Source organism: Hemibagrus wyckioides, linkage group LG29 (genome assembly GCF_019097595.1).
Source record: "Hemibagrus wyckioides isolate EC202008001 linkage group LG29, SWU_Hwy_1.0, whole genome shotgun sequence".
Lineage (NCBI taxonomy): Eukaryota > Metazoa > Chordata > Actinopteri > Siluriformes > Bagridae > Hemibagrus > Hemibagrus wyckioides.
Window position 1 is genome coordinate 18,462,086 of NC_080738.1, and position 22,169 is coordinate 18,484,254.

Genomic DNA, 22,169 nt, shown 5'->3' on the forward strand with positions numbered 1-22,169 from the left:
GTACTCTTATCAGTGGCACTTTTTCCATTTAGCAGTTCACTCTGACCTCTGAAGACAGCATGGTTGAGCCTTGGGGCCTCGCTCCATCTTTAATTGCTTGGGTTTAATTTAATTGCTTGGGTTTAATTGCTTGGGATACCTGACAACCCAATCATGCTGTCCCCAGATTTCAATTGTTTTATACATGCCCAAACAAGAATGCATTCATATACACCTTAAACACTTTAAAACACACCTTAAACACTCTGAACCATCCAAAAATTACTCCCACATGAGGTATCGGAATGCGCCAGATTTGTTATGCAATGCCACTTGTATTCTGATGTGGTTCCCCAGCAGTTCCCCAATGACCACGCGAAGATCGCCTTCATCCTATCGCTGCTGTCCGGTGAGGCCCGACGCTGGGCAGAGGCGTTATGGACATCTGAGAGCCCAGTATTCGCCTCCCTGGCTAGCTTCCTGGCTCATTTCCAGGCGGTCTTCGGAGCGAACGCCTCCGCCCTCTCCGTGCATTCTGAGCTGTATACTCTGCGGCAAGGTAGGAACACCATCCATGAGTACACGCTGCACTCCCCCACACTGGCGGCATCAAGTGGCTAGAATGAGGCAGCGCTGCTCGTGGCTTACCGGCGGGGTTTACAGCCCAAGATCCGACGGCAGATGGCGATCTATGATGACACGGCCAGCCTGGAGTCCTTCATGATGAAGGCGCAGACCGTGTCCCAAAACCTCATCATGGTCACCCTTACGGGGAACACCTGCTCCGATACCTCATCCCGCGATTTCTCTGCTCCTGAGCCTATGCACACTGACGAATACCATCTGTCCGTGAAGGAATGTCAGCACCAGCTCCAACAGGGTCTCTGCCTGTACTGTGGAGAATCCGGCCACTCCATCTCCACCTGTCCAGTCCATCCTCCGCGCCCGGCGGTGAGTACCATCCACCTCAGCTCTGTACTCAGTAAGCCGCGTTACCATGATGCCACATTAATGTTTGACTCCCATTCTCACCCTGTCAGTGTATTATTCGACTTGGGCGCGTCGGGAAACTTCATTTCCTCCCGTATCCTTTCCGAAGGCCACATCCCACGGTGAAGAAGCCCGATGCGCTATCTGATCACGACCAACCAGGGAAAACCGCGTATTGAGTATTGAGAATATGCCGATGTGTTCAGCAAAGCCGCAGCCACTAAGCTTCCCCCACATCAATCCTGGGATTGTGCAGTGGATCTCCTGCCTGACGCCAAGATGCCCAAGGGGTGCATATACCCACTGTCTGTCCCGGACGAGTACATCAAGGAGGCGCTTCACCAGGGGTTCATCCGTCCTTCTACCTCTGACAGTGAAATTTGCTTATCCCTTGCCCCTGGTCCCAGCTGCAATCGAGGAGCTACGTGGAGCATCTTCTCTAAGCTGGATCTAAGAAGCACATATAATCTTATCTGCATCAGGTGAAGAAATGAGTGGAAGACAGCATTTATTACAGCATCGGGGCACTACGAGTACCTGGTCATGCCCTACGGACTCACCAACGTGCCGGCAGTATTTCAAAATTTTATGAACGAAATCTTCCGTGACATGCTCCACCGGTTCGTTATCATGTATATCGACGATATTCTGATATACTCCCCAAGCCGGTCGGGGGGCGTTCACCATGTCCAGCAGGTACTCGAGCGCCTCCGCCATCACCATCTCTTCCTCAAGCTTGAGAAGTGCGAGTTCCACCAGACAGTCGTTCAGGTATCAGATGGACCAGTCGAAAGTTGCCGCAGTGAAGAATTGGCCGCAATTACAAAATGTTAAGGAGCTACAGCACTTCCTAGGGTTTGTGAATTTTTACTTTTGTTTCATTTGAAATTACAGTATGCACACAGCACCCCTCACCGCATTACTATGAAGACAACCAAAGACACTAAACTGGACAAGTCCCACAGTCGAAGCCTTCCAACTGCTGAAAGCCACCTTCTGCTCCACTCCTACCCTACTACATCCTGATCCCAACCAACCTCCGTATTAGAAGCTGATGCATCAGCGCTGGGAGTGGGATCAGTACTGTCCCAAGGAGGAGGCCACTCTGTCCATGCGCCTTTTATTCCAAAAAGCTAACCCCAGTGTAGCACAACTACGACATCAGGAATCGTGAGTTGTTAGTGATTAAGCTGGCACTGGAGGAGTGGCGGCACTGTTTGGAGGGGGCTATTCAGGCTACCCCTTTGAGGTAATCACGGACCATAAAAATCTTCAATTTCACGGTCTCCTATCGTTCTGGCAATAAGAACACCAAGGCCGACGCGCTTTCCCGGATGTACTCACCAGACCCCCAACCAGAGGAATGTGAACCAGTCCTATTCGTATGTCCGATCCTTTGTGCGCTGGACAAAGATATCCGTGCCGCCACCAAAGAAGAACCTGCTCTACCCGGAGGTCCAGAACGTAAGACGTATGTCCCAACATCACTTCGTCTTGCTCTCCTGGATTCGGTACACTCTTCACCAGGCTCTGGCCATCCGGGCAGACAGGGCACCCTCTCACTCATCCAAAACAGGTATTGATGGCCAAACATGATCAGAGACATTAACCGGTTCATGAAAGGATGCTCTGTTTGCACTGTCATTTATACGCCGCGCCGTCTACCAGAAGGAAAACTCATGCCTCTCCCGATTCCCCACCGATCATGGTCCCACCTTGGAGTTGATTTCATCACTGATCTACCCACATCAGATGGCTTCACCACCATCCTCGTTGTGGTAGATCAGTTTTCTAAGGCATGCAAGCTCATACCCCTCAAAGGCCTGCCCACAGCCATGGAAACAGCTAAAGCGTAACGTAAAACGTATGTCCCAACATCACTTCGTCTTGCTCTCCTGGATTTGGTACACTCTTCACCAGGCTCTGGCCATCTGGCCATCCGGGCAGACACCTTGAACATCAGGTGTTCAAGCACTTTGGCATCCCTGAGGACATGTCGGACAGAGGGCCCCAGTTCTCCTCCAGAGTGTGGTGTGGGTTCCTAAAACAACTGGGGGTATCAGTGAGCTTATCTTCAGGTTATCATCCACAGTCTAATGGCCAAACGGAGAGAAAAATCCAGGAGATCGGATGCTACCTCAGAGCATACTGCCACGAACACCAACATGATTGGAACCAATACCTGCCCTAGGCCGAGTATGTGCAAAACTCTCTTCGTCAGGAAACCACAGGGCTCACTCCCTTTCAGTGCATACTTGGCTACCAACCACCTTTGTTCCAATGGTCCGGCGAGCTGACCGAAGTACCATCCGTTGACCACTGGTTCTGAGAGAGTGAGAGGGTCTGGGCATCGGCGCATGTCCACCTGCGCTGCACTATCCACCGGCAGAAAAGACAAGCTGACACTAGGCACAGGGAGACACCGAGCCATCATCCAGGTGATCGAGTCTGGCTTTCTACATGGGACCTCCCCTGTCGGAAGCTCAGTCCATGCTACATTGGTCCCTTCGACATCTGGAGGCGTATTAATGACGTCACATATGAACTCATCCTCCCTGCGCGCTATCGCATCTCTCCCACGTTCCATGTGTACCTAAAACCATACTCTAACCCTGTTCTCTCTCCTCCCACAGACCCCGAGATCTTGTCGCCGCCTGAGATCGACGCAGACAACTCTGTCTACCAGGTCCGAGAAATTATGAACTCCAGACGATGTGGCAGCCGTCTGCAATATCTCATCGACTGGGAGTGATATGGTCCCGAGGAAAGATCTTGGGTGGACCGAGATGACATCCTTGATCCAGCGCTACCTATCCATTTTCCTGAGCCTAAGTTTCCTTTTGCCTGCTGCCTTTGTTATTAAAGTGACGTTTTGGATCCTCTCTCTGCCTCCTGAGTCCCACTGTTACAAGAGCATTTCTAGAATAATCTTAATATAAAAGTTATAGAATGTGATAGAACTTTCTAACCAATGATGTGTGACTTGAAAAGTCAAACATTCTTGCTACAATCAATGTATTTCTTTCATTTTAAAAATGCTATTTTCTTTTTATACACACATTATATTACACATAAGTCTAATAAAAATCAGCTTTGTAGTCATAATAGAATTATGTTTATTATGGCCTGCTATTACTAATTCAATATACAGCATTTTTATATTCATCATCACATCAGTCCTCATATCATCAGCAAACAGAGCAAAGGGTCAGAATTTAGAAAGGTTTCATATAAATCAAGAAGTCAAGTCAAGAGTCAAGTGAATTCACATATAAATTCAAATACACTCTGCAAATAAACTGCAATAATTACACTGACCACAAATAAACAGGAGAACAATCTGTAACACAAAACAGAATTATTTCCTAACTTCAAGATTCAAGAAGCTTTATTGTCATGTCAACCACATATATCTGACGCAGTTCAGAGTGAAATGAAACAACGTTTCTCCAGGACCTGCTGCTACAGAAACATACAACATGCAGATCAAATACAAAAAACAACACAGAGCTAGGACCAAGATTTTTGTCTTTGCCACATAAAGTGCAAAGTGTGCAACTAGGTGCAAACAGTGCAAAGACAAGACAGTGCAAAAACAGTAGGTACAAAAAGAAAAAGGCAACACAAAGACAAGACACTTAGCGCTGAAAGAACAAGAACGTGTATGTGTGTGAGAGAGAGTTTTACAGGGGGTGTATAGGGAGGGAGGTGTGTGTGGAGGTACAAGGTGCAAAATGCGAATTAGCATATGAATGAAACCACCTTGAATTTTCCACAATACCTACTGGATGAAAGCACAATTTTTAAAACAGAAAGATCACCTGTGATTGGCTGAGACATGTGTTGCTATTGGTCAGTCTGGGCAATTATAATACTGTTTTGAGTAAACCCCTCCCTTTTCCCTTTTCTTATATATTTATTATATAAATAATAATATATTTATTTATATTTATTTATTTATTAAATTAATCTATAAAAATTGTTAAAGATATATTACAACATAATATAGGACATATATATATATATATATATATATATATATATATATATATATATATATATATATATATATATATATATATATATATATAACATATATATAACATATATATTACAACATATAGGTGTCATAATAAATATTAGGAAAACAGACATTTGGGAGAGACATGATTAAATGTAAGAGTTTTATTGAATAGACATATGAAATATAAATACACAAAAAGTAGCCAGAGATTATTGTCATAGCATTACGTTTGGCATCAAATGTGTTTTTGCTGCCTCGGGGTCGTAGGTATGCGGTGGTGTTCTGTTAGACGGAAGCCCAGTTCGCAGACGCCAGTGATGCAGTGCTGCATACTTTGAACTGGCTTCTAGTCTCGTCTGCAGCTTAGCACACAGATTGCTGAACTCCTGGCTGTGGAATGATGGAGGTCTCACAATCCACCCCGAGACTCCATCAACAGCACTGTCTTCTTCATCTGACATCATGTCCACTTCATCCGCAGCCACTACACTCTGCCTCGCCTCCAAGAGCTGAAAACACAATTATTACATGTAATAAGCTACATGTACATCATTACAGTTTATACTGTAATGAAATAAGTAAAACAAATTTATTTGTAATCCGTCTTACCCTCTTCCTCCTCTGGTGACTCTGGGCTGAGGTCTTATTAGCTGTAGCCACATTGGCTAGCTCTGGCTGTACCGGAAATTTCTACACACAGTCTCGTAGTATGTCTTACAGGCAACTAGAAAAAAATGAATGGGTTTTTTAAAAACTACAACCAACCAAACATAACTACACAGATAAATAACAAAAACAGAATTAAGAACAACAACATGGTGACAACAAAATATAATAACACTTTACACTTTCTGTGGCTTGGACGAACTTCGGTCCTAGCTTTATGTTGTTCTTGTGTTTGAACTCCATGTTGTATGTTTCTGTAGCACCAGGTCCTGGAGAAACGTTGTTTCATTTCACTATGTACTGCGTCAGATATATGTGGTTGAAATGACAATAAAGCTTCTTGAATCTAACAACAACAACAACAACAACAACAACAACAACAACAACAACAACACAGTGAAAATTACTTTCCAACAAAGTCATTTTTATCCAGGCCTTCATCGCGCGTTTCCGGGCTTATGGACAGTGCTCCATTAAAATGAGGTGACCGTCTCATTATATGGCGAGTTTAATCTGTGGAGGGAATACAGAGTACAGAGTTAAAACAACGTGTTTATTTGCTTCTGAAACAACAGAGTGCATGTTAGCCCAAATCTTTAATCCGTACCCCTGCTCCGGGTCATAGCGCCTACAGTTTCCTCAGAGTTGTGTAGCGGACGGACTGCCTCCTACACAATACAAGGAAAAATGCTTTGTTACAAAACTTACACTGGTTCTGACAAATGAAAGCATGGGTTATGTCGTTAGAAGAATTTAGACTTTCCGCGATTTTAGGATTGCGCAGCCGCCTCTTCCTCTTCAGTTCCTTGGATAGCCATTGTAAAGCCCGGGGGTAAATATAAAGCCCGGGGGTAAAAATAAAGCCCGGGGGTAAAAATATAAACAGTAAGCGAATTCCAGGAAAGAGTAACATCTCTGTTTGAATGTTTGGGTTCCGCGCTTTGTCTTGTTTCCTCGTCTGTGATTGGAGGAACATACTGTGTCACCGTGACCTAGCACCTGATTGGCTGAGGCTCATCACGTGCGAAGTGACGTAACCAGGAAGCGCTCGGAGAGCATTAACCTGTACAGTGGAATTTGTACAAAAAAGATTTGGAATTGTAACCAATTCATGTGTATTTTCCGAGGATTCTGAAACCACTGAGCGTTTATTTTTTCACTGTGTACATGTTGGAGCGTTGTGGCTGGATGTTTGTGGTTGGCTTTGCTCAAAAGTACCTCATCTTGAGTACTTTTGCTTCCAGGACATTATCTATGGGCTGGTTATGAGCAATAAGAATGATGATTATCTGGTTAATAATATACTTATGCTGGGGAAATTTTTCATACACAAATCAAAATTCATAAAAGTGAAACCCAGGTTCTGTGCATTTCATAATGATTCTGTTTCTTACACTAAAACCCTTAGTGATATGAAAAACAAGAATGGCATTAATCTTCTCTCCGTAATAGAAGAATATGATTTAAATCAGAAGCTCTAGCTCCATAATGTGTTTTCATTTTAATTTAAATAAATTTAAGTTGATCTGAATTGCAATAATTATTTACATTTAATTTTATTTTATTTTTTATTTTATTTGACTCTCCTTGTGTCTTTATTTATGTACCTGTTTCTCACATTGCAAAGTAAAGGTGCACTGTTGTGTAAAAAAATTAAAAAACTGTATAGTGTCATCTGTCTCCATTCCAGCAAACAATCTTGGATGAGGATGACAGAAATGCGATGTTGACCACGTAACATCAAATGTACCCTGAAAATTGTATAACTGAGATTGACTGTTTTGCCAAGACATGCAAAAGGGTAACCCACCATTGACCCTGTAGCAGAACCACAGAGGTTTATTGTTGTACATGTTGTGTCAAAAGGTAATAATTTAAACATGTCATTACACAAGTCTCCTGGCTTCATCCCCATCCAGACTGTCATTTTTATGAAAAACCCATAGAAATTTGGAGTTTGCGGGGAAAGACATCTGATACCCAGCATCATTTCTCCCTGTTGAGCACATTGCTGGAAGATGTGTGTTAAATACATCTACTGTACATTTAAGCAAAACAACAGAAAAAGTTACTGTAGTCATGCCACTGTGTACAGAGGTTAAGGTCTAGGAGTGCTGTGAGGATCAGACTATTGTCTTAAAATGTTATACTATTTTTTTTTTACCTTATGTAATCATTTGCTATATACTTTGTTGGCTGTATACAATAAAAAGTATTTTCTGTTGTGTAATTTGGTCCTTAGATCCTTAGAGATACAACATTTTGTTCCACTGTATGTTCCAATATGTAGCAGACAATAACGCTCAGTTGACTTGACTTTCATTAAATGTGTTGAATAAATAAACTGAATTGATAAAGCATTGAACAAATGTGGATTTTCTTTATTTTGGTATGGTTGTTTTAAAAAACATTTATTTGTTATATAAAATTTCAATATATATATATATATATATATATATATCCATATCCAAAGAAAATCCACGTTTTCAGTATATGTATATATGTATATATAACATTATATATATAACATAACGTTTTCAGTATATGTATATATGTATATATATATATATGTATATATGTATATGTATATATAACACACACAAACTTATTTGTTTATTAATGTTTTGTGCCTTTTAGCGGTACATAAGGTAATTAGTCTAACCAGACGCGATGTGATATGATTCCAGCAACAGGAAATTTGTGTCCATACACAATCAATCATAAAGCACAGCCAATCATAACAGTTTTTCTGTTTGTGTGCTTTCTCATACTGCAGCTGAAGAGATCACAGTCCGCACATACATACTTACATACAAGAGCACACATGCATAGAGAGATACACCCCTCCACTTCTTATGGCTTTCTTTATAAAACTTGAGGGATTTATTATATATTTCTGCTATTAAACGTCTATAATCAGTCTCTCCTCATCCATTTTTGATGAATAATAGTAATAATGCGCAGAACTTTCATTGAGATTTCTGTATAGGAGCTGTCAGCCGCAACGCCGCAGAAATAAAAACAGTTTCCAAAACTGATTAGTCTGGTCAGGACAAAAACTGATTAACATGTAAAAGATACATTTTATCACGTGTTGCAGCATCACTTCACGTGTAGTTAGGACACGGTGTAAGACAAATCTCAATTCAAAATTCAAGCAACAATTTAAAGTCTATAATTAAAATAAGACTGAGCTTTTTACACTAGATTTTCTTTACATTTGGGTAATAAGCCCACTCTCATTCAGTGAGTCCCCGAAAATCACACTTTTCATGCAGTGTCAGCTGTGGTGAGACAGAGCACCTGGTCGTTAGGAGGAGGGATGGTCTTCCTCGCTGTTGTGTTGTTCTGTGCCTCAAACCGAGTGTAGAAGTCATTCAGCGCATCTGGGAGGGAGGTGTCACTGTCACATGTCATTGACATGCAATGGAATGAAAATTATATAACAGCGGTCATCTGTTTAGGAAGCAGGTGATGAGGTTTGCATGTACTTACTTAAAGGTCAGAATGGATCTGTCTGACTCCAAATGGCTCAGGCACTCTGACTACTGGAAATGTATACAGTTTTTCACTGATATTAGGATTTAATCTAGTATTGAATTTACAGTTTTGTCCACAACTTTGTAATATGAGACTCAGTATCGTAGAACCTGGTGATGACTAGCACATGGGTTGGTTTAGTTTGCATGTTTGCTCTCTGGCCTTAACATCATGAATTTGCATACCCTCTACAGTGATACTCTTGGTGACCAGTGAACGACAAAGCTGTATATCATTAGCTCCTACTTGGAAAAATTACCTTTAAAAACCTACACTTGACAAAAACACCAAGATAACCTGGGAGCAGGTTCTTGGTATACAGTTAACCAGCGTTATTTTCACGGATAAAGGTAGTACTAATGCAGGAGGAAGAATAACCCAACATCCTGCACTGAGCACATTGAACAAGCTGAATGTTGCAAAGTTGAGTGTTTAACATACCTTAGAAAAACATTTTTGGTATTATTTTATACAGATACAACATGGATGGACTCCGCTTGCTGTTTTAGACAAAACAAACAAACAAACAAAAAAAAAACACCAGAGAAACACCTTCTTTTCCTAAGAAAAAAAAAATGAGTCTTTGTTTACATTTGTATTCCACCATGAAGGCTTATTGTACAGGTCAATCCACCACTGGAGAGCTGTGCTAATTTTAATTTGCTTAGAAAATGTATTCAAATAGACACAGTGCACTTCATCTAATGTAAGGTGTAAGAATCCTGACCTGACCTTTTTCTGGGCTTTAACACATCATGTAGATCTTCCTTTATGAGTACAATACTCTGTAGCTCCTTTGTAGGTCCATCATTTTGAAATCATTATGATTAAGATACTTCTACATTTTTCCTCTGATTTCCCAATGGGTTAGATTTTATCTCACTGCCCAAAAATGCTGCCTCCTAGTTAACAAGAGGCAGTGATGAGGCAGTGATGATTTTATAAAGCAGTCATGATAATATTCTACATGTTCAGTGTTGGATCTGATTATTGGCACATGACTATTCTACACAAAAGGAACCTGATGAACTCCTTCACTTCCTTTCTGTGCTGAAATCTGAGGAAGAGGGGTCAGAATTTGGTTTTGTTTATTTAAGGAGTCTAGTGTCTATATGAAAGTTAAAGTAAGATGGAAATCATTCTGCATCACGTGTGACACCATGGAACAGGTGAAGTAAAGTGGCAGATGACAGAGTTGTGTGTAATCAGTGAAGCTCCAAAAAGGAACTACTGAAGAAACACCATCCTTCATATTGTCATATTACAGGTATGTTTTAATGCTCAGTGCTTCTATCTATATCCGTAGAAATGACTACAAATTAAAAATAAAATGTCAAACTTTGTCAAAGTTTGGTAAAATACACCAATTATAAGCATGTAAAAGTAGCATATTTATTAAAATATGATGATGATTAAAGAATAAAAGTTGAGTAATTTGAGAAAGTAATTTTAGATATATATCGAATTAATATTCCATGAATCTTATATGGTTAATATGGATTAATTAAAGTAACACCATGCAAAACTAATACATTTTTCAAAAGATGTGGGTTTCTAGTAATGTAGAATTCCTGCTGTTCTGCTTTTCCACAAATTGCTTAATTAATATATTTATTAATTTATTAAAAGGAAATATCTTAAATGACCAGATTTTCATTGTCTGAAGTCTGTCTTAACGAGTGTGATGACATTAACATTATTTATAACATACTACATGATCGTCCTTTTATCATTAAGCAGTATTGTGAATGGTCTTTTATGGAGGTTTAAATAAGAATAATTGTGCAGCAGTGTTACATGGTGCTTTGTTTGGTCGTCTTTAAAAAACATAAAACTCTAATTGGATATTTTTATGTACAGAAAACATCATAATACAGGGTTAGATGATTATCAGTGTGTGCTGCTTGATAGCAAACATCACATAAATTAAGACGTGGAGAGATGAGTTCTAATCATTTTTTCAGAGTTGTGTTAATTTCCTTAATGATGAAGGATTTTAAGACAAATGTAAGTGTTTCATTTTGATTGACAGATAAATAAAAAGTAATTATAAATGAAACAGTATTTTTATTCACAATATCTTGAAAAGATCTTGAAAAGATCAAAAGCTCGCCCAATTTGTTCAAAAATCGCCAAAAATTATTCAAACTGTAAATGAATTGCACAGAATACATCTATGTCATTTCACATTTAAACAACTGAATTAATACTAGGCCTGACACTTTAACTTTATCTTCTGACTGTTATCTAAGTATTACAACTACTTATGCACCAAGTAACGTGTCACCGGACATTTTTCAGAAAATTCAGTGCATATTGCCATTTGGGGCCATCTTACATCTCAGTAATTGTCTGCAGTGGGGGACGGTCAATAGGGGGTGGTGGGGCACTGGACCATTAAAGTTAGCCAGAGAAGACACGCTATTTTACACGTTAACCATAATTATACATTTTAATAATAAAATCATAAAATAAAAAATAAAATCATTTATTCATACTATTCCACTGTTAGTCATGTTATCATTTATTTAAAATAAAAAAAATTGAAACTGTATTTCATTCATATGTGTGTGTGTGTGTGTGTGTAGGGCACCAGACAAATGAGTGTGTATGTAGGTCCGTAAACATTTGAAAAGCATGTGACTTGAGGCTGAGCTCTGATTGTCTTGTTTCAAATTGTCCTTGGGGTGCCGCACTCTGCGCCACGAACGAAGTGGCTCAGAATTACTGCAGGGTGATGTACACTGACATGGCAACGATCGTAACTGATGATGATTGGTTACGACTAAACAAAGAAGCAATAAGCAAAGCCTTCACTGATTATACCTGGATTGGATTGTACAATGATGTCAATAGCTGGCGTTGGTCCTTAAACGAGCTCCCACTGAAGAATGTCACTTATACAAACTGGTACACTGGACAGCCGGATAATTATGCTGCAAAAGAAGCGTGTGGTATAATTTATGCATATGGAACCTGGGCAGATACAATATGTACAGGTCTGAGACCCTTTATATGCTACAATGGTAAGTAATTGATGATTTGTTGACGTGATTCAGCCATACTCTGTGTGTGTGAAACAGTTTGTGTTGTATTTTTTTATTTTCAAATCCTAATATCTTTGCAAACAGAGACATGATACTCATAATTTAATCTAATTACAGTGTAATGTTTTTGTCATTTGCCAGCTAATTTCAGTGGTGCTGACAGGTTCATCCGCATCTCTAGTCCTTATTTGTCCTGGACTGATGCTCAGGCTTACTGTCGATCACATCACACAGACTTGGCCAGTGCTCTTAACAGTTCAGATAACAACTTCCTGTTTCAGCTGAGGAATATCCAGGGTGATTCCTGGATTGGGCTCTACAGAGACACGTGGAAGTGGTCAGATGGGACAATCGCTACAAACCTACCATGGGTTCCTGGAGAACCCAACAATTATTATGGCAATGAGAACTGTGCATCACATATTAACAAAGTGTTCAATGATTATTTATGCGGCACACCAGCCTATTTCTACTGTCACACCAGTGAGTGTTTTGTTTCCTTGCTATTGATTCTAATATCAGATCAATGAAGATGCCAAGGGATTCAGTCTGTAAGTGTGTGTGTGTGTGTGTGTGTGTGTGTATTCCACAGTTCTACCAGTGAGGGAACAGCAGATATTGAGACTGCAGGTGAAGTCTGATGGCAGTGTGTTAGATCCTGCTGTACAGTCGTCTATTTTAGAGCAGGTGAGTCTCAGGACGTCTCTGAAATTTTAAAACACACCAAGCAACAAATATTTACTTTCCTTTAATATTGTGTAATTAATTTTTGCTTCTGATCTTCAGATCAAGCAGAAACTGGCAGAAAAAGGCATGTTGGAGAACACCACAGTGACCTGGAGGGTGCAGACAGATGGAAACATCTTCCAGAAGAAAAACAAGGATGATCTGTAATGTCTAGGTCAGGGATGTCACACTTAGATACAGTCTGTCAGCATTTTTGAGACATTCTAAAAAGCTTTTAAAGTCTTTTTTGTTTTCACATATCTAATATATTCCTTTAACTAACACCAATAACTGACTCAGAAAATAGAATGTGTATTTCTATAGGAAAACGAAGGGCTAATAGAAACTTTTAAATGCCTGCTAGAGTTTACTATAAAAGAAACTTGGATCAGGATTTATAATATAATATGTAAATTTCTAAATTATTAACATGCTGTTATTCAACCTCTGTAAAACTTCCATATATTTACTACAGGGCAAAACTATTAATATGGGCAGATTTCTTAATAATAAATCACAAGTTGGTGGGACTCATACTTACTCATTCATCTGTACAGCTCAGAAAACTAGTCATGATTTTATTTTGGATTCTTCTTAAGTGCTCTGAAATTCATTTCTGGTCATTCCACTGTCAGCAGAACATATAACCTGACCACCAGCTGTGGTATTTTATGGTAACTGCCTTCAGATGACTTCACAATGAGTCTGCTGTGAATTCTGGAGTGTACCATGAGCTTTTTTTTTACTTTCTTTTCATACCAAAATACCTGATGCTGTGAGCTGGATTTAGCCTTTAAACCTGATGTTTGACACATATCGTCTAAATGATTTTTTTATTATTATTTAAAAGACAACATTTCAGCTTTACACCACTAGGGGGAGTAGTAATGTCACCTAGCAAAGTAAACAGAATTTTAGTCGGCAGTTTGTAACACACCCTTTTTGACTTCACCGCCTCAAATGGCAGTTATTTTACAGAAAATATTTAATATTTAACATATTTAACATGATGATGAAGGAAAGATGCAGAGGGCAGGTCCAATACTGGAACAGAACGTTTAGTAGAATAATCGTGATATAAAAGTTCTAGAATGTGATAGAACTTTCTAACCAATGACATGTTACTTGAACTGCACTTGCAATTGAAATGTACTTGCTGCAATTATTGTAATTTTTTCTTTTTACACACATTATTAAGCCAATAAAAATCATCTGTAACTACTTTGTAGACATTATAGAGTTAAGCTTATTATGGTCTCCTATTACTAATTCATGTAATATCATCCTACATCATAACATCAGTTCAAAACTGTCCTCATATCATCAGCAAACAGAGCAAAGGATTTAGAAAGGTGTCATAAAAATTCAAGAAGTCAAGAGTCAAGTCAGTTCACATATAAATTGTGACTCTACAAATTACACTGACCACAAGTTGGCAATAGAACAATCTGTAACACAAACAGAGTTATTTCCCAACTTGACATGCAATGGAAATTATATAACAGCTGTCGTTTTGTTTGGGAAGCAGGTGATGAGGTTTGTATGTAAATGTTTTCAATCTGCTTTGTTTTTATAACTTATTAAAAAAGTAGTGGTGTCTAATTTTCATTGGCTATGGTTGTGTTTTGAATCTGACATTTGAATAGTAATTGTTTTGGTTAGTTGTTGTGAATCTCTTAATGCCAACATCTGAAGGCTTCACAATTAATGACTCCAAATCCCAGCTCAGGCACTCTGACTATACTGGACATGTGTACAGTTTTGTTTTGTTTTTTTGGTTTTTTTACTGATATTATGATTTAATCTAGTATTTAATTTACAGTTTTGTCCACAGCTGCGTAATATGAGACTCAATATTGTAGAACATGGTGATTACTAGCACATGGGTTGGTTTAGTTTGCATGTCTGCTTGCTGGCCTTATTTCTGGATTGTCACTGTGTTTAACTGCATCTGACATCACCTTCGCTAATTAGCATACCTCTACAGTGTTACTCTGTAACCTTTGAACAACAAAAGCTGTATATCATTAGATCCTACTTGGACAAACTACCTTTAAAAACCTACACTTGACAAAAACACTAAGATAACCTGGGAGCAGGTTCTTGGTATACAGCTAACCTGTGTAATTAACACTTTTCACAAATAAAAGTAATACTAACGCCTGATGAAGAATAACCCAACATCCTGCACTGAGCACTTTGAACAAGCTGAATGTTACAGATACAACATGGATGGACTCCGCTTGCTGTTTTTAGACCAAAAAAAGGAAAAAAAATGAGTCTTTATGTTTACATTTGTATTGCACCATGAAGGCTTGTTGTACAGGTCAATACAACACTGCAGAGCTGTATTCAGATAGACACAGTGCACTTCATCTAACATTGTATGGTGTAAGAAACCTGATCTTTTTGGCCTTTAACAAATAATATTTGCATCTTCCTTTATGATTACATAAAATCATAAAATCTGTAGCTCCTTTGTAGATCCATCATTTTAAAATAATTATGATTAAGATGCCTCTACATTTTTCTCTGGTTTCCCAATTTGTTAGATTTTATCTCAGTGCCCAAAAATGCTGACTCCTATTTACCAAGAAGAGGCAGTGATGATTTTATAAAGCAGATATGATAATACTGTACATGCTGAATGTTGGACACATGGCTATTCTACACAAAAGGAACTTGATGAACACTTTCACTTTCTGTGCAGAAATCTGAGGAAGACGGGTCAGAATTTGGTTTTGTTTATATAAGGTGGTGTCTGTGTGAAAGTTACAGTAAGATGGAAACCATTCTGCATCACGTGTGATGCCATGGAACAGGTGAAATAAACTGGCAGATGACATGTATGTTATGTATGTTTTAATGCTCAGTGCTTCTCCATATCTATAGAAATGACTACATATTAACCATTTATGTAAAATGTCGAAGTTTGGTATAATACACCGATAAGTCAGTAAAAAGTAGCATATTTCTTAAAATATAATGATAACTAGACATGTACATTTCCTGAAGAAAATGTGAGTGGTGCTTGCCATGTTAAAACTCGTAAGTGACGCATTTCCCCACATTGTGCTGAGTGTTTTGATATGTCACATGTGCATTAGCATTAAGGTTAGCATTAGCGTCAACATTAGCATTAGCTTTAGCATTAGCATTAACATTACCGTTAGCATTAGCATCAACATTAGCATTAACGTTAGCATTAGCATCAGCATTAGAATTAACGATAGCATTAGCCTTGACATTAACATTAGACATAGGGTGCCAATGCTTTTGTGACGTCAATACTTTTGGCACCCTCCAAAATTTTTAATGGTAGTCTATGGGAAAAAATTCCACTTTGAGTACCGGGAATACCGGAATTCCGATCGCTTATAAAAGTCACAGCACATCTTTCCCGACCAAGCCGCACGATTTGACACCTCATTCGTGGGTTTATGACAAACGGTGCGGGACTAGTTAGCGGACAAAATTTGTACGGAAGAAGAAGAAGTATGAGGAATAGTAATAGTGATGCTTTGCATAGCAAGCACGACTAATTAATGAATAAAAGTGGAGTAATTTAAGAAAGTAATTATATATATAATTAAGATTCAAGATTCAAGAAGCTTTATTGTCATTTCAACCACATATATCTGACGCAGTACATAGTGAAATGAAGTTCAACATAAAAACAACACCACAGAGCTAGGACACCATGTAAAGTAACACCATGCAAAACTAATACATTTTGGGTTTTTAGTAATGTAGAATTCCTGCTGGTCTGCTTTTCCACAAATTGCTTCATTAATATATTTATTAATTGATCCAAAAAGATTATCAAAAATCTAGAAGCAACTTCATTAAATGAAAATATCTTAAATGACCAGATTTTCATTGTCTGAAGTCTGTCTTAACGAGTGTGATGACATTAACATTATTTATAACATACTACATGACTATACTTTTATCATTAAGCAGTATTGTGAATGGTCTTTTATGGAGGTTTAAATAAGAATAATTGTGCTGCAGTGTTACATGGTGCTTTGTTTGGTCTTCTTTAAAAACCATAAAACTCTAATCTGATATTTTCATGTACTGAAAACATCATAATACAGAGTTAGATGATTATCAGTGTGTGCTGCTTGATAGCAAACATCTCTTAAATTAAGACGTGGAGAGATGAGTTCTAATCATTTTTTGAGAGTTGTACTGATTTCCTTAATGATGAAGGATTTTAAGACAAATGTAAGTGTTTCATTTCGAGTGACAGATTAAAACTAGAGCTATGTAACTGAACACAGTCTAGACAAGTGTGAAATAAATATGTCATGGATCAGATAATCAACTACGACACTGCTTACAGCAGACACTAGACTAGGAGGGTTATTTAGGTGTGATTTAAATACATTTTTCATCAATTGCGTTCAGGTGTTTGTGATCATGTGACACTATTGGCTCTAACCTGACACCTGATAATGATCTAAAGCTTGATTAAATAATCTATTAATAACCATTTGTAAAGCAGTACAGATAAACCACTTTGTATTTAATACTTAAGACTGAACCTGTTTTCTCCAGTGACTCGTCTACGATGATGCCCAAACTTTTTCTTCTGCTGTGTCTCACTGGTGAGAGAATTTTTTATTGTATAGTTTATAAAATGATCTCTAGTATTACACTACTTAGTGTGTTTTACCTCTATGCCTATTTACAGTGCCTTGCAAAAGTATTCATACCCCCTTTGAGTTCTTCCACATGTTACAACAACATTAATGTATTTTATTGGGATTTTATGTGATAGACCAACACAAAGTGCCACATAATTCTGAAGTGAAAGAAAAATGATAAATGGTTTTCAGTTTTTTTTTTTTTTTTACAAATAAATATCTGAAAAATGTGGCATGCATTTGTACTTAGCCCCCTTTACTCTGATGCCCCTAAGTTGCCCCTAATGCCCAGAAGTAACTAAATGAGTAAATCTAGTGGTAAATCTTCTAATTAGTAAATCTAGTAGCAAGAGTAGTTAGAGAACATTAGTGAAGAAACAGCATCATAAAGCCCAAGGAACACACCATACTGGTCAGGAATAAAGTTGTGGAGAAGTTTAAAGAAGGGTTAGGCTATAAAAAATATCCCAAATCTACCAAGACATGGCCGTCCACCTAAACTGACAGGCCAGGCAAAAGGAGCATTAATCAGAGAAGCAGCCAAGTGGCCCATGGAGGAACTGCAGAGATCCACAGCTCAGGTGGAACATGCCATGTGGGGGACACTGAAAACATGTGGAAGAAGGTACTAAACTGATCCCAAAACAATTAGTTCTGGATGATTAATGAAATCATAACATGTATTTAGAATGAAATTAAATTGATAAAGTGATAAAATCTCACCCACAGGTCTCACCCCAGTTGTCATATCCAGATTTAAAACCATCCATCACAATTATCACCTGATCAAAGAAACATATACATGACCAATGGCTCAGAATTACTACAGGGTGATGTACACTGATATAGCAACAATCGTTTGATTGTGATTGGTTACGACTAAACAAAGAAGCAATAAGCAAAGGCTACACAGGATATTCCTGGATTGGATTGTACAATGATGTTAATAGCTGGCACTGGTCATTAAACGAGCTCCCACTGAAGACTGTCACTTATACAAACTGGTACACTGGACAGCCGGATAATTAAGCTGCAAAAAAAGCAAGGTATAATTTATGCATATAGGACCTGGGCAGATACAATATGTACAGGTCTAGGACCCCTTATATGCTACTGTGGCATGAGCGAGGGGTAAGGAAAAGAGGTTGACAAAAGCTATGCTAACAGAGTTATCAAAGAAACAACTTCACGCTATCCGAATCCAAATAGGAATTTCACCCAAGGAATTAACCATGCACAGGTTTGAATCACTGATATTGATCAGAGACATAATTCAACAATAATTTGTTTATTGACAATTCTTTATTAAAACAGTATTAAATAAATACGATTGCATTCATTTCTTCATCAGTAGACCACAAAGGGTCAACAAAGGTCAAAGCAGGGAACTGTAGCCCACAACAGAGGCAGAGGGTTAGACTAACCTCTCTGCAAACATACCTTCCTTGCACACACACACACACACACACACACGTGAAGATGACAACACACGGTGAGGAAAACACCACCACCAAGGATGGACCAGTCCTCTACTACAAGTGCCCAGGCCCTGCTAAGACAAAGAAGATACACGTCAACAGACAGAGCAATGAAGTCACCTTTAGCTGGGTCTGTCAGACTCAGCTAACCAAATGTACAACAAATACAAAAAAACAACAATGATAAACATAAAAGTACAACCCATTAAACCCACTCAAACCATCCACAACAATCCAAACATAAAACAAAAATGCAAAAGAAAAATAAACAAAAAGGTTTGAAAACAATTCAATAAATCAAAATATGTTCAACCAAAACAGAAAGAACAAAAATAAAGAAAAAAATATACAAAAATAAACTAAACAGTTAGCTGAATCCCCATATTGGAAACAGAACAGCACGGCTGACCAGAGGGGACTAGAGTAAAATTACAGGCCTTCCTGGGAAACCAATCATCGAATATGTTAAAAGGAAGCTTTCCGTAGGGAACTGGAACAGGAAAATCCGAACCCGGTGTTCTGTCGAGTTGCGCTACCTATCGAGAAATGCTACTTTCCGGTTTTGGGCATGCGCAACAACAAAATCTCAGACTGTGTTTCCACGCCCATAAATCTATGCAACCTTACTGTGGAGAATCTTCACGAAGGACTGGTTAATGGTGTGCAATGTGTTTTTAAACCTTTTTATGCATGTTTTGACCTGTATACTTGTAAATATTTGCATGTACACACTGGCTTTTCAGCATAATGAAGAAATTAGCTGACATTGGCGTGCAGCGTGTTATCTTTAAACAAATGTATCTCTTTATAACATAAGTGGGTATGTCACTGTACCTTTTAAGAACTTTTAGCTTTAAAATTAAAAATCATAATGTCAATTATTTAAGCTGTTTTCTTTGTAAATCCCTTTCTTGTTATAACAAGATATGTATGGTGTTATAACACTACACATGGCTATGCAGAGAGACAGGGGATAACTTTACAACACACAGAAGTATGTGGATGCCTCTTCAAGTGAATGGATTTGGCCAGGTGTCATCATTGTATTGAAGAGGAATCTTAATTATGTAGCATGCAAAGACATTCTAGGGACCTGTGTGCATCCAATTTTGTTAGATAAACTCTGTATTCATTATACTGAGTTTAAAAGGAAAAATTAAACAAGCAAAAGTAAGTATGGTGTTCAGGTGTCCATGTACTTTTGGTAGAACAGTAACAGTAATAGTAAAAAATCTGTTTTAACATTTATGTTGTGTTTCCAGTTGGAATGCTGTGGGATGCAGAAGATGACGGCCGGGTGGAAGCAGTTGTTGGACCTTACAAACTGTATGATTCATGATTCACGATTTCCGTACGCTGTATGGGACCGAGTGGCTGGTTGGTGATGTAAGAGACTAAATGTCAGTGATGAAAATGTATTATAAGAAATCTAAATCTAAAATTGTTTGTTAAATTTATTTTTTACATCGCAGGTTATTGATGCATACCTGCACATGCTCACTGAAAGGCTGCAGGCAAGTGGGAAAGATGTTTCTTATAATCCAGCATTATAAATGTACATTTTTTTAAACACAGAAACCTGTTCACCATCTCAGTGCTGTTGTTGCAACTTCATTGTTTTCTGGACAATTCCAGATACTCAGAAAGGTTATTTAAATATCATTATTTTTATTATCTATCAGTATTGAATATTAACAGCAATAATTAACAATAACCTGGTATTAAACCAATTCCTCAGATGAAGTTTCCAGTGGAACAAGTATGGATGTGTTCTGTAAACGTTGGGGCTCACTGGATTTTAGTGGTTTGGTTACCTTTTTTTTGCTTATTTTACAGTCCAATATTATTTATCAGTGACATTATTTGCATGTATCTTGAATATAGATATTTCAGTTGACCTCTGATGCAGCAGAGATCATAGACACTGTGGATAAATCTGCTAAATATGTAGAAATGTTAGAATGTGATGCAAGAATAACATGAATGAATTAAACATTTCTAGACTGTCAACATTTCTGAAAAGGCCTTGGTGTTGATTGAGCCATTGGCAAATGAAGGTGCCTGTGAACGTAAATTGCTTCGAAACTGGAGGTAAGAGTGTCTGTAGTACACTTTCACATTTAAAAACACATAGTTAGAGTTTAAGCTGACCTTTTCAATTTCACAGAGCAATGTTTGAAGCTTTTAATGTTAAGAGAACTGAAGCATTATTACTGGTCTGTGTTCTTCTTTTCATTTAAAAAAAAAAAACAACAATAATCAGGAATTACTTGAGAATGACAGGCTATGGAGACCAGGGAGCAAAATGGACAGTACAGACAATGCAACACAACAAGCAGCATGATTCCAGCAGCTGTGGCATTTTAGTGTTGATGGTAAACATTTTTATACTAATGGTATAGGCGTCTATAAGTAACTGAAATTACTATTATGAATTAAAATGACATTTTGCAGTTCGCAGAAGATTATCTCGTGAGGGAAGACATCAGTACTGTCCAGACGTCTGCACAAGCCATTAACAGGGCATGATTTGAAGTGGCTTGTGCACTGCTTCAGTGTAAAGGTCAGTGGCATCAAAAAAATATTTTTTATTTATAAATCCAGAGGCGGACGAAGTACACAGCTTCAATACTTAAGACAAAGTACAGATACGGCTCATCAAATGTTACTTGGATACAAGTGAAAGTTCGACTGACAGATGTTTACTTAAGTTAAAATACAGAAGCACTAACTTAAGAATTAAAGTGACGAATCGCATCCAAAATGTTGGGAAGAACTGAAGTTGATTGTTGACTGGCTGTCTCAGTGCCACCTATAGATGATCTAATCACGTTTTAGGAAGGAAACAGCAACAAAATAGCCAACTAAATAAATAAATAAACAGCCTACTAAGGCTTTCCACACTTTTTTTTTTTTTAGAAAAAATAAGTAAAGAGTACTTGGCAACTTGGATAAAAAAATATCAGATGTAGTGAAGTAAAAGTCAGGAGTTCCCCCCCAACATTATACTGGAGTAAAGCGGAGAGCCCCAGAAATTATACTTAAGTGTAATAATCCAGTAAATTTA

The 22,169-nt window shown here is 38.2% G+C and overlaps 1 protein-coding gene across 1 annotated transcript; it reads left to right on the plus strand.

Moving 5' to 3' along the window:
• Positions 1–11,948: 11,948 nt before the first annotated feature.
• LOC131349152 (macrophage mannose receptor 1-like) lies at positions 11,949–14,576 on the plus strand. The gene is made up of 4 exons (XM_058384566.1): positions 11,949–12,225; positions 12,388–12,729; positions 12,839–12,933; positions 13,033–14,576. The coding sequence occupies exons 1-4, from the start codon at positions 11,949–11,951 to the stop codon at positions 13,138–13,140; spliced, it is 822 nt and encodes a 273-aa protein (XP_058240549.1). The 3' UTR covers positions 13,141–14,576.
• The last annotated feature ends 7,593 nt before the right edge of the window (positions 14,577–22,169 follow it).